We start from the raw sequence: 16,918 nt of genomic DNA, 5'->3' as shown, positions 1-16,918 counted from the left end.
GTCCTTAAGCATGGCGAGAATGGTTTAAGGGTTTTAACATCCCCAACCAACTCAGGATATAGGGACGCCGCATTGAACGGCTCTAGAAATTTCGACCACCTGCGCAGAATATAGTACGTGACCACGTTCTGTGCATGAGTCATTGACTGAGAGCAGAAGATGGCACATGGCTGGTTAGTTTCATAAATTAGTTAAGCAAAAGCAAATACGATCAAAACTGGTATTTGTGATTTTTGATTTGTTGTCTTCGCAGTTTATCAAGAATTGCTAGTATTTCTTCACGCGGAAGAGAGGTCGGCAACCGCTTCCGTTATCAAAGAAGCAATAAAAATAATGAGCATTTCCTTCCCATATATTTGCGAAAACATTGCTCTCACTGAAAGAATTTTACAGCTCAGTGTGCTCATCGCAAACAGAAAAAAGGTCACCGCTTCCGGTAATACCTAACAATGCGGAAGTGCTCCATCGCAGACAATTTCTCCTACAAGAAGCCTGAAAAAAACAGCATTACTCGCATGTTATCATCTCTAGCCTGCACCTTGACTAATGCTGGAAAGTCGGCCACTTTGGAGCCACGGAAGCTGTAGGCAGTGCGGCGTGGCTGATGACCCCTCGTAAAGCTTCAGACAGGCCGAAAGCCAAAGGCCCACACAGAACACATCGCCTGCTGTTGTTCCCGGACAGAGAACTTCGGCATCAGGGAAGGTTGTGAAGAGATTGATAGGACAGAGAAACAAGGCTTCAGTTACCCTATGGAGGTCGTCTTGCACAGCAGCGGGACAGGACCAAGGACCGGCTGCCGTGCACGAGAGGAAGGCGCGAGGAACGTGTTGCTTGGCCTCGTGAAGAACGTGATGGTCGTGCAGTAGGTTAATAATGATGATGATTATGATGATCATGAGAGGGAAGTAACTAGAAGAATAAGAATGGAGTGGAGCGCATATGGCAGGTTCTCTCAGATCATGAATGGCAGTTTACCAATCTCAAAGAAAAATTGGAAAGAATACCTCATATTACAAAGCATGCAAGTCTGCTATTTTTTATGATTCCGGAGTGCAAAACACTGTACTTCGCACAAAATGTACATTTAAATGTTCTATACTTTTTATGTTTGCTGTTTTATTGATGTTGTTTATCTGGTTCCTGTGACTTGTAAATTACTTATGCGATGTTGTGTTCGAGCGCGTGTATGTTTTTGGTGTTATTTAAGTTTTATTCTGTTTTGTATATAAGTGCCTGCTGTCTGCTACCCGTGCAAAGACAGGGGGAGGAAACCCGTCAAGCCATTAGGATAGTAGATTTTTGTTCCTGTCCCAGTATTGTTTTCCTGGCTGAATGTGAAAAAAATGCTGAATAAAGGATTTGATTTGATTTGATCTCTTAAGAGAAAAGCATACAACAGGTGTATTTTCCCATTACTCACCTGCGGGACAGGAACGTTGAGGCTACCGAAAAGGGTTCAGCTCTAGTTAAGGACAACACAGCGAGATATGGAAAGAAAAATGATAGGTGTAACGTTAAGAGACCGGAAGCGGGCAGAGTGGGTGAAGGAACAAACGCGGGTTAATGTCGTTATAGCCGAAATCAAGAAGAAAGAATGGCCTTGGGCAGGGCCTCTAATGCGAAGGGAAGACTACTCCTGGTTACGGGCAACCAGCGTTAAGGGTAACGGGGTGGATTCCAAGAGAAGGGAAGCGTAGCATGACACGGCAGAAAGTTAGGTGGACGGATGAGATTAAGAAGTTTGCAAGGATATGGTGGCCGCAGCTGGAAATGGACAGAGATACTTGGAGGGACATGGGAAAGGTCTTTGCCACGCAGTGATCGTTGTCATGTTGATGATGATGATGGGCAACGAAATACGCTAAAGAATTGGGGTCGTGTGACTCACTAGCAACGTTACGAGAGAACTTTCACCCACGATACGGCAGGGAAGGAACTCCGAGGCCGAAGGAGAGGAACTGGCGGGAGAATTTTATGACCACGAGGCCTCGCGTGGCTGGCGGAGAGCGAAGCGCTACTCCGAAACATCCGCGCGCGACGAGTTCCCGAGACAAAGAAAGCTCTCTCCTCTCGCGCGCAACAGTCACGACGTCGAAGGCGCTCGTGTCACTGCGACACCGGCGGCCTTACTTGTGAAACTAGAACGTACACCCTGAAGAAACAAACTCATAAGAGGTCGAAGTGTGCAGATTCTCAATAATACACAGAAATGGAAGACCAATGAACTAAATTAGCAGACTTCCTAGAAGACAGTTATCCCATGAAAAGAACAAATATTATACTAACCATTTTCGAGCTGTAGATATTTCAGCTGTAGTTAAAAAGATGGCAAAGTGGGAAGAAAGCAAAGAAATCCTGAATTAGCCTTGCGTTGCATTTGCTGATAATCTGCTTCTAAACATTCCTTAAATAAGGCGGAAATACAGTGCATGTTCTTAACGTGCCCTGACGTCGCACAGAAGGACGTTTATGAATTTTCGCACCGTAATCTGGGAACTGATGACGCGCTGCCTTAGTACTAAGCCGTTGTTCGAAACTCCGATAAAGCAACCACAACTCAGAAATTTCCTGGGAGAAGCCGTTTATTACCCATGTCCCCCACTCCACAGCGACTGCAGGCTGCTACAGTCGGGCCCACGACTTCAGGAACACTTGCGGGCCAACTCCCGCGACACAGGATACATGCTGTAGTGGCTCATCCAGTCAAAGTTCGTTTCCAGCAAAAGTTGCGACGTCGACGGAAGAACAAATGGCCATGGCGGCAGCTGCACATCTACTGCGGTCGGACGAGCGAAAGTGGTTTGATCTGTCCAGGCGGAGATTGTCCCAATGTCACAGGTCACAAAGTTCTCCCGTTGTCGTAACCCGCCTCAGTCCGGTTGTCTCACCCGCACTAGGTAGGATGCTTTGCGCGGACGGACACATGTGGTGTGGCATCCAGCAGTGGGGTATGAGAAGCCGCTTGGTAGCACGCGAAGTACCGCAAGAGAGTTCACCGTTGAAAGCAAAGTAAAATTACCACTGCTTCTCGATGCAGGCTAATTCGACTGCATTTGCGCGGAGCATGGCCCTAAGCAGAGAAAAATGCGCCAAGCTCAGAAAGTGTCAGTACTTCACTCGTATCACGTTGCCACGGACTTCGGGCACTACGACGATGCTATAAATAAGATGAACCTGGTGGCGGACTTCATGACTACCACATGAAAAGGTGCAAGCCAGTTTCAAGCGGCGGTAGGTCTTTTGGCACTATCCGTAACTCCGTGCACACCATCTTGCCGAAGACACTTTTAGTGAACTGTCGATTCGTAGTTCACACGACCACGCTTGTGAAAACGACCGGGTTTTCGTACGATTTCTTTATGAGCATTGCTTGTCTGCTTCCTTGTTTGCTACAGAGTGTAACAAACAAGGATACCGCTGTTATGCTCTGTGGTTCGGTAAATAGGAAGCACTCCGGCTTCGCCAGAAGTGCTTCAAGAACTCAGTCCAGACGGAGATTAACAATGAACAAAGCTCCAGGCGGCGCGCCGGTCTGAACAGTCACTGTCCGACGAGCTCCGGTGTCGGAGCAGCGACGCGCGCGCTAGCCCGCATCTCGGGGTTGGGCCGGCCGTCCGTGAACTCGTATCGAAACACAGCGGCCCGAACCCCAAGCGGCCGCCTATTGGCGTTGCAGCGCCGAGCCCTGGGTGTGCACCTCGCGCTTCAGATGGTAGGGCGTGTGCCACTCGCCGAAGACTGTGCCGGCGCTCCGGTTGTTCCTCATCGTGTCAGCGATGAGGTCACTTCCGGCACAGTGCAGCTGCTCGCACTCGCACCCACGGAGCTCGGACTCGAGGCGGCCAGCCACGACGTGGTCATAACTGCGTAGGACGGGAAAGCTCTGCTTGTGAACGCGAGTATAGTTTACACGAACACAATTAGGCGCTGCCCACTCAGTCGTTTTTATTCCACCTCTTTGCACTTGAATTTGAACATTGAAACACATGGCTGCCACAACGCTTAGCAAGATGTAATTCGCCTTCCCCTTTCAATTCAAAATGCAAGAAAAGCAGGGTTGGAAAGAGAGCTCCGGTTCTCTGAACAGTACAATCTTAACTTACGTGTCTCAGGAATCCATCTTTAACCCCTCCCTCGCTCCCGCCTCTCCCCCCGCACACACTTTCCAATAACTGTTGAAGCATATGAAAGAAAATATTCGCGAGAAAATTCCTAAAAAGGTGCTCAGGAAAGCGCTAAGTTGTCACGTAATTTCTTCAAGCCAATAAATATCGAATTGCGAACATGACATCTAATAATGCATTGTGAATTCATATTGGACAATAAAGAGGGAGTGGGGGAGATCGGAAGCCAGCATATATTGCGAGTAAATGATGCCGCGAGAGACTTAAAACAGAACGCGCAGCAGTCATTAAAAAAATGTGTAACGTGTTAAATATCATATACGTTATGAACACGTGGTTATTGACCATGCGTTCATTAAAACAGAGCCAACGCGGGCAACGTTAAGCAACGTAACTGTCATCAGGAAAGTATTACAATTCGGCATCGCAAGTGGAACCAGATGCGAATTTTGACGGGTCTTGTGAACAGGCTCAACTTCCACACATGGTGTGCCAGCTAACTTGAAAAATAAAAAGGATCGTACGCTATGTTAGGTTGGAGCTACTCGTATTTGCGCCTGATCTGCTAATTTACACAGAATAATTAGCGTCTAATCTCTAAAATATGCGCAAATGTTTTAGTGTCAGAGATGTAGGCCTTGCTGAGGAATTTTAGTTTAAGCTGGCTTCGTGAAAGTAACGTTGGCGCTGCATGTAGAAGAGTAATATAGCGCTACTTATTTAAGACGAGCACACATACATACACGACAGGACGAGCCCAGAATGTCATGTCTATTTGCTCGTCTGAAGTAAGTAACGCTCAATTGCTCTTCTATAAAAAATGGAAAACCAACTAACCCCTTAACCTGTCTCATTACCTTCAGCGCAGTTCATTTTTTTTAGCCTAAAATAAGATCCATGAGATCTGACAAGTGTCACTTGACTATGCGCTTCTGTGTCCCGGTGTTGGCCGCTCAAACACACCCGATGCAAGTAACTCGGATACAGAAACAAGCCACATGTCACAGCGGTGGTAAGGCGATCAGCGGGTCATTTGGACTATCTATGAGTGCGGACGATGCACTTTTTTTTTTGTTCAGATCATTTGTCAGAGCCAGAGAAGCCTACCGGTGGCTATGAAAAAAAAAAATGTGCCCAGCGTGGGCACCTACATGTTACCATGCTAAAATAACTGCGAAATCAACTCTGATATGAATCAACTTCGACATTTTAATTATTTATCTAATATTACCTCAAATGCCCCTGTTGTGGTATGTGCAAGCAAATACTGCCGCGATAGCGAAGAGTGGCTGCTTTCCAATGCTTCTATCTGTGAACACATTTGTCAGCACATTTTGACGGGTTCTAGGACTGACATCAATGCGGTCTAATAAAACAAATAGTTTTACTTCTTGACAATAAAATGCTTGCTTACCTATTGCATACTGCTTGCGGACAATCTAAATAAGTTATTTTCAGCCAAATATTGTCCCTGCGGACTATACACAGAGTGCGGACTATCTAAGCAAGGAAATTTTATTTTTAGCCCAACTTTGCCCCTGCGGACTATAAAAAGGGTACGGACTGTAGTCCGGATATTAAGGTACGTGCAACATTGCACTAGTCCAATTTAAAAAGTCTGTGTTCTGCTTTTTGACGTCATGATACAAGTGAGATGAAAGGAACATAATGATCCTAGGACCCGTGAGCAATGTGAACGAGTAATTCCAAGCCGAACTGGCAGCGAAAGCTGAATCATACCGAGGATAGGGCAAAAATTTATCCGGTTCCCGAATAGACTGTTGGGAAGTTTGAATTTTTCGCGGAATAGCATCGCATGAATTCGACGTCAGTCTGACCTCCAATTACATTGTCGTATCCTGAACGCTAAGTGCGTGATTATTTCAAATAACTACCATCCATGTCCCCTGGCAAGAAAACCGCGTGCAGCTGGAGGGAAGAATGAGGCTTCAGAGGGAGTACGGAGCGCAGTTAAGCGAGAGCCACACATGCCCACCCCGCCCTCCTCCTCACATTGCATGTATGGATGCTGTTAGCCTACATATAACGAGGTAAGTGTATCGGCTAGCAGCTTGTCAGCTTATGAAACAACATTTCTGTGACCACTTCTTATATCGCAGATGCATGGTGATCCTGGAATGAACTCTGAAGTGCAAATGCGGATGTGAGCCAAATTACCCGATATGAAAGCTCCCCTAACTGCGTCTCTGTGCGTTCTCTCGTCGCGCCAATGCTGCTGTGCAGGGAGGTTCTGGCTCAACCCCGCTGTAGTGCGAAGAATTATGCTGATACGTAGTAGACGCACTTACAACGGCCGCCCAAGCAGTGGCTGAACTCGAAGCTGAGCCATTACTTCCTGTGCACTTAGATAATTTTTACACAGCCAAGATGCGCATTGCGTATATATATAAATGTACACCCATGATATTCATGCATACACACACATGAACAATTTTAATGTAGTAGGGATCGGCGCGGCATTTCCTACTACACACATTCACTGAACCTGTTTTGTCTTACCCTCTGCCACTTTCGTGAATCGCATGCGGGAAACTTCACTGACCGGTAGCGCGGATCAGCACTGAGCTGTTTGCTGACTTGCTCCCTGCGCGACTCGGTGTGGTGGTCAATTGAGAGCAGCTGCTGGTGACTGACGGTGCACTGCTGGGCGTTGGCGGTGACTGCGTCTTCCTCTGCGGCAGAGCGCGAGGCAGGCTCGGTGGCAGAGCTTATGATCCGAGTGAGCTGCGTGTACATTGATTGAACGGTCACTCTCAAGCCGTCAAAATACTAGAACAGAAACTTCAGTAAAATATCCGGCTCCATTGCATTACACCCCATTCAATGTGGCGCTGGTTTACATTCAAGATGGGCAATATCTAGAACTTGGCTTTAACGAAGAAATTTAATTTCTTCGTATCTGGAATGAATTACTTAAAATTTAGTAGTGCACTGTTTAACTCACACAACCTGTAATAGTCGGCGCACATCTAGTCCAGGCTACGTGTAAATACCGCGATGTAAAGTAATGACAGTATGTCAACATGCTGAAAAGAATTGTCGTCAAGATAGACCAGTTTGTATGAGCACCGAACTCGCACAGCAGAGGTGACCGGACGCGTAAAACTTTCGCGGTAGTGGGCTCTTTCTCTACTGAGGGTGTATTGCCTTAATACCCAACAACTGTGTACAAAGGCAGTTTTGAACTGGAGAGAGTTCATGAATGCAATTTGTTTCATTTATTTTAAGATTTTTGTATTAAAGTTAATAAACCCGCTGATTTCTTGCCGATAGGCTGTTAATAAACCAGCTATTTCTTGCCGATAGGCTTTCATTTTTCTTTCTATTAATGTTTTTGCTATCGTCAAAGGCGTTCCCAATTACTTTTTTATGGCAGTCTTAACTGCTCGATACAAGTGTCAAAGATTTTGCTACACATCGGAACAATGGTCGATTACCGTGAATATTTGCCTAAAAATGCCTTACATTTTTCCAATATTAAAAATTTTTGTCCAAGAATGATTGACACGCTCGAGTAAGTTGAGTGTAGTTATCAACTGCAAAATGAATTTCTCTCCCCACTTCGAACCTTATAAGCTAAAATTAGACAGTTGAATTCCGATAAAATGCGGTGGAACAACTTCAGTTCTATTCATTTGTTACTAATGGGAGTATTAACATGGTTACCAGCGGGGTGTCCAATTCCTCCTGATCACTGCCACCGGCTTTAGCGTCCGAATCAGTACGTGTACTGTACGATCTTTTTTATAATTATTCGGGCGCTTCAACTATGTTACTGATATTCGCAATGACAATTCCCTCTTTGTGCCTTAACACACACATCTGACATTCGCTTTGCTTAGCTTTGGCATGGACGTTTATAGGTAACATGCGTTGTTCAGAAGAGGGTGCACGCCCCCGATGCATACCTTTCCTCAAAACCCTGACGCTGGGTCGCGAAAAAAAAATTTCCGTCTTTCAAGGCATGCCTAAATTGAGAAAAATGTTACTGCAGACGTGAGATGGAAACAGGCAGAGAACTGAGAGAGCAACAAAGAGCAAGCTTGACTTCATGCACGCTCGGCCCTGTCTGGTGGCATCCAGCTTAGGTTGTTGTGGCCCATTGGCCCCTGCTCCGGTGACAAGGTCGCGGACGTACAGTCGAGAGTAAAAAAGATAGCACTAGTGGGGTGCCACAGGAGCGGCATATATATAGACACGATGGCAAAAGTGCCAGTTGGTTCCGCAAAGCAGGGCGCCCCGCCAGCAGCACGGAGCGATTATCGCCGCTTTGATGACGTACCCCCGACTGTACACCATCAACGCCAATGCATTCGTGCACCTAATACCACGATGCTTTCATTGTCTTCTACAACCACGAACAGAGATTTAAGTCATAATTTGAATGAGTGCGATATTCGAGAATTTATGCGCAATATATAAGCTGCCAGAAGGGAAATAAGATGTGTTCTGAGCTGTGCCCTGACCCGTCATCTATTAAATGTGTTTGAACACGGTCGTAGGAAAACCAAGCATTAAATATGTGGTGGCAACAATGCTACAAGTGCGCTGGCATTGGGTAAACTGGAGGTTCAGTTCCGTGCTTCACCTACCTGCGCCGTGCCGTCAGTAGTGTTGGGTCGTGAGCGGGGGCAGAGCAGCGTGACGTGCACCTCTTCAAGTTGGCGGTGGCTGAACGGGGCTACGGACCCGGCCGACGTAGGCAGCGCATTTCTTGGCTCGGCGCTGACCTCAGGGTTGGGTTGCTGTCTTCCGCCGGTGTCATCGTTGGTGGCGTCAGGCATGGTGAAGAGCCGTTGAGCCAGCGTTGTCAGGCGGTGAGGCAGTGCAGGTTAATGACAGCGCCTTAACGAGAGCCTGTGGTTCTGTTTGATGGTTCAAATTAAGAAGACCCAATTCAGAGGGAGTGGACTAGAACAGTAAACAGCACAGTACACGAAGGTTTTCAGCTCCATGACATGGATGGAGGAAATAGAAAATCTATCGCGAAGTTTTTCTACTTTAAGTGTAAAGGGACGGATGTTTGACGGTGAAATACTACAGGAAAAAGCAAAGTAATGTAGACACATTGGTCTTGCTGTGCAGAAAGAAGCGAACTGAGAGCATGTTTTGATAGAGTGTATTGCAATCTAGCCTTTAATCAAAAAAGGGAATCACGGAGGTCTGAGGCATATTGAGAGTTTCAGAAAACCCCGTAAAAGTAACATTGGAATAGCAGCAAGGAAAATAATTGGGTGCAGGGAGGGGGAGTACGTAGGAGAGACGGAACAAAAAAAGCAGTTCGTAAGAAAAAATGTTGGGAATTTTACCTGCTGTCGAAGAACGAGGCAACGAAGGTGGCTCTGACAGGACGATGCTTGTTGAAATACCAGGTGCTGTAATGTATTTGACGAATGAGCGAATGAACAAGCCCTCGCTTGACAGCACTGCAGCTATTCACTTAGGGTATTGCACAAATGTGGTCATGAATGTTGGTGGCGATGAATCTCATCAGAAATCTAACAAACCTAGCACGTATGCCGTTATGCTTGACCCCTGACATGCGCTGATTTTTTGTCACGCTTCGTTCCGGATCTCTCCGTGATTAGCACTAGCCTCCGTACGCCAACAGTGGAATATTGGCACATGTAGCAGGATCTTACAGAAGATTAGAGAAGGCACGTTCAAACTCAGTATTGTCATAACGTACGAAGTTGTGCGCATCTTCGTCGACGATGCATAGCTGTGAACAAAGTTCAGGTGTATGTGCTTATCTTAAGGCAGACCATTTCAGCACGACAATTATATAAGAATAAATAGCGCAGAGCACAGCGAAATTCACTTCGAGTGAAGTGCTGTCAGAAATACACGTTGTAAATGATGACGAGAACAGTGAAGAAGTGCAAAGAGGTCAAATTTTTGGCAATTCCCGCGTCCTTCTGCAGGGCTAGAATGTGGTTTAAGGGGTTTAACATGCCAAACAAACTCAGGCTACAGGGACGCCGCAGTGAAGGTCCGGAAATTCCGACCACCCGCGGAGAATATGGTATGTGGCCACGTTCTGTGCATGCGCCATAGACAGAACAGCAGAAGGCACATGCTAGTTAGCTTCATAAATTAGTTAAACATAAGCAACTACTATCAAAAAGATTTTTAAGTGATTTTGATTTACTGTCTTCGCTGTTTAATCAGAACTACGAGGCATTGTTGCGCGTGAGGGGGGCCATAAGCTTCCGTTATCCCTCGAAACAATCAAAATAATGAGAAATTTCTTCTGATGAATTTGCGCTAGAATTACTGTCACTGAAAGTTTTTTACATCTGAGTGTGCCCATCGAAACGGAAAAAGGTCACCGCTTCCGGTTGTACGTAACCACGCGGAAACGCTCCATGGCAGACAATTTCGCCTACATGAAGCCTGCAAACAACAGCATTACTCGCATTTTATCATCTCTAACCTGCACCCTGACTAATGCTGGGATGTCGGTCACTTTCGAGCCACGGAGGCTGATCGCATTGGCGCGTGGCCGAGGACCCTCGCATCGCTTGAGACATAGCGAAAGCCAAGTGCCCACACCGAACACATCGCCTGCTATTTTTCCCGGGCAGAGAACTTCGGCATCGGAGAAGGTGGTGAAGAGGCTGATAAGGCAGAGAGAAAAAAGGCTTCATTTACCTTGTGGAGGGCGCCTTGTACAGCTGTGGGACAGGACGAAAGACCAGCTGCCGTGCACGAGAGGATGGCGCGAGGAACGTGTTGCCCGGCCTCGTGAAGAACGTGCTGGTCGTACAGTAGGTTAATGATGATGGCTATGATGATCATGAGAGGGAAATAACTAGAATAATAAGACAGGGGTGGAGCGCATTTAAGACGTTCTCTCAGATCATGAATGGCAGTATACCAATATCTCTCAAGAGCAAAGCAAACAACAGGTGTATTTTACCATTGCTGACCTACGGGACATGAACGTTGAGGCTAACGAAAAAGGTTCAGCTCTAGTTAAGGACAACACAGCGAGATATGGAAAGAAAAACGATAGGCGTAACGTTAAGAGACCGGAAGCGGGCAGATTGGGATAGAGAACAAACACGCTTTAATGTCGTCCTAGCCGAAATCAAGGGGAAGGAATGGGCTTGGGAAGGGCATTGAGATCGTCAAGGCAAAAGCGGGAGAATGAACAGAAAGAAAGAAAAATAAATACCCTCTTCGCCACAATGAAAGCCAACACATTATACATCATGACAATAATGAAAAACAACCCACCAAAGTCCAGAGATGCCACCCACCCATCACTTTACTCACATATAGCACCTCCGCAGTTGTATACATAACGGAAGTTTTACATGAACGCGCCCTAACTTTGTAGCGCGTGATAAAACACGTCAAACGCAACTATTGAATTAAATATTATAGTTGCCATTTAGCTTTTACTTTGTATTTATTCCTTTATTTTTAAGTTATGCTAGTATTTTATTTTACATTGCTTTTTTGTTTTATTTACAGTATTATTATTTTATTTTATTTTATAGTTAGATCATTTCTAGTTGTATTTTTTAGTAGTATTATTGAAAGCTCTATTTCCGCAGTAAAGTTCTACGGAAAGTGTTCCTTACGTGTACCTGTTAAGTACACGGGCGTTTTCGTACCCATTCTCCAACCTGGGTAACAGCCTCCGAGGCCGGGTTACTAGCCCGTGCATCCTGCCCAACACAGTCGCGGAACGCCATAGCCACTGTGCTACCACGAAGGGTAAGTACCATGGGATTAAGGGTGCCTTTTATGTCTTTAAGGTCCAGCGATTATTGGGGAGAGGTCCTCACTATCCGGTAGGTAGGTTGTGATTACGCCGCAGGGTCACGTGACTTTGGTTGCCCATCTACCTAGTAGGTTGCTCTCCGGGCAACCCCTCCTCCACAACGTACGTTTCAAGACTGTGCTCCGTGACCCGCCGCGGTGGCTCAGTGGTTAGGGCGCTCGCCTTGTGATCCGGAGTTCCCGGGTTCGAATCCGACCGCGCGGCTGCGTTTTTATGAAGGAAAAACGCTAAGGCGCCCGTGTGCTGTGCGATGTCAGTGCACGTTAAAGAGATATTATATTATAATTGGTTTTGGGGGAAAGGAAATGGCGCAGTATCTGTCTCATATATATCGTTGGACACCTGAACAGCGCAGTAAGGGAAGGGTAAAGGAGGGGGTGATCGAAGGAAGAGAGAGGTGCCGTAGTGGAGGGCTCCGGAATAATTTCGACCACCTGGGGATCTTCAACGTGCACTGACATCGCACAGCACACGGGCGCCTTAGCGTTTTCCCTCCATAAAAACGCAGCCGCCGCGGTCGGGTTCGAACCCGGGACGGTAAAGATCCCCAGGTGGTCCAAATTATTCCGGAGCCTTCCACTACGGCACCTCCTTCCTTTCTTCTTTCACTTCCTCCCTTATCCCTTCCCTAACGGCGCGGTTCAGGTGTCCAACGATATATGAGACATACTGCGCCATTTCCTTCCCCCAAAAAACCAATTATTATTATTATTAAGACAGTGCTCCGCCGATCACCGCTCCCCCCCCCCCCTCCCTCCCGTCTCTGCCTCCTGCCCGCTCCTTTGGTAACACTACGTTGTCATCCTCTGAAGAAACCTAGCAACGTGCCTGCGGCTGATCGCGATGAGGATGACGTCCATGCTGCTATGCCGGCCTACATGAAGGCACAACTTGATGCCGTCGGGCAATATTGCAACAGATACCTGGGTAGAGACGCAGAGGAAGTGCCTAGGTAGTATTTGCGCTTTGTCCGGTGCTCCCCGAGATCTGCGCTCCTTGCCCTGGTCTCTTTTGCGTCTGGCTAGCCTTCAGGGAACGTAACAAAAAAAAAATTGGTGGTGGTTTGGCTCCGGTTAAATCTGGAGTGACGCGATAGCTACAGCTGGCCGGGTGGAACTTGCTCAGTTGAATTGCAAAGTCAGTCTTTCGCCGCTCCGTTTCTCTGGGCATTCCTTCTTCATCTTCATCCCATTTGACACGGCGCATGCGCACAGCTGTTGCAGCTCGGTTTCACCGGCCCGCCGCGCCGGTGAAACCGAGCTCGTGATCACGTGATCACGGGGTGATCACGCGATCAGCACGTGATCAGCCACGGCATCGCGACGCCGGCATCCGCTCGGCACCACGTGACCTACCACGTGACAGCGTTGCGGCGCAGCCACAGGATGGCGGCGCCGCCACGCTGAAGTCTCGAAATGCTACCGTAATGTAGCTATCGTAACAATGCTACAGTGCCATTCACGTCAAAACGGCGGCAGCTATACTTCTAACTTAGGACGTGATTAGTTTGGACCTCCTGGCAGGTAGAATTTTAAATCCAGTTCTCTAATCGGTAAACGCCTCTTTTGCCGCCGGTAGAACGCCAACATAGCTAGAAAGAGCAAGAGAATCAGATTTTATTCTGAACAGTAATTGGATGGAGTGGTCCGCAGTGCCGCTTCAACAAATGAGAGCAATGAGATATACAAGACTTCTCTCGGTCAAATGCGTTCGCTCGGTCAGTAAATACTCTGCGACAGGGCGCAGTAGGGTAATGTCTACCGTTTATTGATACCACACCTATGGTATGGCTGCTTCCAGAGGCATTGTTTTTAAGCTATTAAAAAGTACTTAGACATCCGATACGACAGGTGCCGACAATAGTGGGCGATGTTATGTTTCTACTAGAATCTTCTAAAATGGCAAAAAATTCCAAAGGCGGACTCTAAGTACGACGCAGAAGCTCATACAAAAAGAGGAAATAATAAAAACAGTACAATGCCACCATTAACCTCTTTCATGCGCCCCTTGTTACCGAGACACACCACAGCCCGGGAGCATGCGGCGAAAATAGGTGGGATCTGGCATTGTCGAGTGAACCACTCACGGTTTCACCACGAGATAGCCTTCTGCCCCAACATGAGTACTCAACGTAACGCAACGTCAAGTAGCAGTCGGGACACACTGCATGGGAGCGCCATACGTGGCTTCCCTAAGTCTATTGTTCGTGCGTGAGCATCGCTTCCTTCGCTCGTGATTCTTCTTTGCCGCATTCATGATGAGTTGTTTGTCGCTCAATTTCCCCCTCTCTTTGTGAGGTGCATAATTCTCGATGGACGCGTCGGCGAGTAGGGTAAAGGAGAGGCAATAGACGCAGGTGTAGCAGACATAAAACCTATGAATCCAGTTCCAGGAAGCCATAAACACGCGGCGCGAAGGCTGGAACAGCCGCTGTTTCTTGTTCCTTCCCCGCTTCCCGTGCTTGTACTGCTCGCCGAAGCATAAATTTGAATCAGCTCTTCCTACAGAAAAGGTCAAAACCAGGCATTCGCACTGTATGAGTGCTGGTTGACCAAAGTGGCTGTACTAGGCACGGAGAATCACTTTGTGAACGTGAGGCGAAGCCGTTCATAATGTGTTTCCTTCCAGCAGACGCCGTGTAGAAAGGAAGAAAATGGGCGTGAGCAGCGCGTGACGACAGATATGCCGCCCGGACATGTGGAATTGAATGCCCATGCTATGGAAACGCCTCACAGATCAAGCACGTGTCCGGTAACAGCATGGTAGGGAGCAATGTAAGACAGTAAAAATTGTATATGGATGTAAGACCGATGCTCGCGATGAGGCAAATGAGAGACGCTGAATCTATAGTCGCGACCAATGGGAAACGCTGTTCTCTACGCATGATCGTCGATGCAGAATTTGCTCTGTGCTGTACTCGCACATAACAGCGGAGCTCTTTCTAGCGAGCTCGAAGAGAACTCTGCAAACAAGAAAAAAAGAAAGGAAACGGCTCGCAGCAAAGAAGGTCAACCACAGCACTTGACGAAACGCGTGGTTGGAACGAGTTGGAGCTGTAAATAAAACAAAACAAAAATGAACGCTGGGAACGCGTCTTTCCGCCCTTTCTCCCCCCCCCCCCCCCCCCCCCCCCCCCCGAGGGTAAATGCATTGCTAAAATCGGAGTTCGTTTGAAGGCGCACTTGCAAATTGGACAGAGGTGGCATGGTAGTACGTGTTGGAGCCTGCGGGTCACTCGGCAAGCCACAGCACTGTTCATGCCCCCCGGGTGCCCGCGATGGGACGCTGATGCTGGTCGCACTGTCCGCTCTGCTTTCTGGCCTCCCGGCTACAGTAGGCTTTGAAAACAGCGTCCTCGCTCATGTTGTATTTTTTTTGCAACTTTTACCGCTACAGCATGCTATGATGTGCGCTCGTGAGTATTCGTGCGATGTTGAGTGAGCCAGAACTCATTTCAATCGAACTTGGTGAGCGCCGACAGACGAAGCCACTTTAAATAATTAGTGTCACTGTATACTATACCACGTCATTACTTTTAGGAAAAAAAAAATGTCACTTCGTCTAAAAAATGATTTTTGTCCCAGGTTTCATGTCCCGCGAGCTTCAGAGTAACTATACCTTTGTTATGCATGGCCTGTTCTAACATGCTTCTTTCAACTAAAAATTGGGAACAAAACAAGGGACAGGTATCTTTGTGTACACGCTGTTTGCAAGTTAGTGCTTCGTCATTTGTGTCACGGGACTATATATTTTCTCGCCAAAAGACTTTGCTCGGGTAAGAATGGTTAATTTCTAGCCACTGTCAAAGTGGCCAGGCTTTCGACTCCCCGCCTTCTTCCGTGTCCTGCAAACAAAATTTACTTTTGCTCTCCGATAACGCTTAATACAGCTGCCTTTAGCTATGATTTGAAATTACTTCAGAACCTTATATATTAAAATTTACTATATGTTTGTCCCCGCTGTGAAAATTTTTTCTAACTGCGGTGTAGAGAAATGAAAAGCATAATCGAGAAATTTCTTCGAGGCATAGAAGCCCGAAATCTGACCCTCCAAAGAGAACAGAATGCAGAAGGCGATTATGAGACGGGACAGCCAAGCGTGCGAGAAGTGGTCTTCCGCGGCACCGAGATCAAGTGTTCAGCATTGGTTTTGTTGCCTCTTGGTTAGGCCTTCATTCATACTAAGGCCAGCACTAAGACGTGGACAGATTCCATTTGGGGCAACTCTTGCAGGGGCTTCTTCGAAGGCTGTGAATGGGTTTGGTGAATGCGTACGCCATGCTCACAACTACCGCGTGATTTAAGGTGGTGTTAGGCTGGCGGTAAAGCCAGCCTAACAAATTAAAGCCAGCGGCAGCTCTGGCTTGGCGCGCTTCACTGCCGAAGGCGTTGAGGAAGCCAGCCTTGCCTCAATTTGCATGGACGATTGCTCTATTTATATTCTATTGGTTATAGGATTAGACGTCTTATTATATCCAATGATTAGTTCCTAGGCACCGTCCGCAGCGGCTTCAGTGCGAAGCAAGTTAGACCTGCCAACGCTTAGCGAGCGTTGCTCTGACCGGGCAGCATGTTGTCGCAAGGACGCGTCACACGTGTGGGTGCAATGTGTTATCCCTTCTATCCTTCTATCCATATTACCACCTGTTTATATATCGAATTATCGATATATCGCATTATTTTGTGATACACTTCGAGTTCGATATATGCATGTTTGACTCTACTCGCTCCCGAACGATTTAGTTGCTGAAAGACGAGCTAAAGAAAACACGCTCAGTTGCAGAGCTGCGACACAACCGCGAGTCCTTCCGCAGTGCACGTTATGCGGCGATGGTCTGTCGCGTTCGCCTGATCTTGCACGAAAGCAACCTAATAGATTTGTGTGCTCAGGCATACGTCGGCGACGCGGTCTTTGCGCTTGAAGACGCGGAACAGCTGTAAAATGCCTCTTCGGTGTCGGTTATCGCCTCTTTTAC

At 47.2% G+C, this 16,918-nt stretch overlaps 1 protein-coding gene across 1 annotated transcript; it reads right to left on the bottom strand.

Annotated features, from left to right (window-relative positions):
• Positions 1 to 3,664: 3,664 nt before the first annotated feature.
• Positions 3,665 to 9,058, bottom strand: LOC144124222 (uncharacterized). Its single transcript, XM_077656868.1, has 3 exons — positions 8,741 to 9,058; positions 6,691 to 6,872; positions 3,665 to 3,866 (listed from the first exon to the last, which is right to left on the bottom strand). Exons 1-3 carry the CDS (start codon positions 8,930 to 8,932, stop codon positions 3,665 to 3,667), a joined length of 576 nt encoding a protein of 191 aa, XP_077512994.1. The 5' UTR covers positions 8,933 to 9,058.
• Positions 9,059 to 16,918: the final 7,860 nt, after the last annotated feature.

The sequence above is a fragment of the Amblyomma americanum genome, chromosome 3, assembly GCF_052857255.1.
Source record: "Amblyomma americanum isolate KBUSLIRL-KWMA chromosome 3, ASM5285725v1, whole genome shotgun sequence".
NCBI classification, from domain to species: domain Eukaryota; kingdom Metazoa; phylum Arthropoda; class Arachnida; order Ixodida; family Ixodidae; genus Amblyomma; species Amblyomma americanum.
Note: the sequence above shows the minus strand (reverse complement) of the source record. Positions and strands in the feature narration are given on the sequence as shown.

Excerpts from the sequence above, each read along its gene's own strand:
- LOC144124222 (XM_077656868.1), bottom strand. The coding sequence starts at position 8,932 with ATGCCTGACGCCACCAACGATGACACCGGCGGAAGACAGCAACCCAAC. Across the intron at positions 6,873-8,740 it reads CTACTGACGGCACGGCGCAG|CTCACTCGGATCATAAGCTC; the intron begins GTAGGTGAAGCA and ends ATGTACACGCAG. Across the intron at positions 3,867-6,690 it reads AGTGCTGATCCGCGCTACCG|TTATGACCACGTCGTGGCTG; the intron begins GTCAGTGAAGTT and ends CGTCCTACGCAG.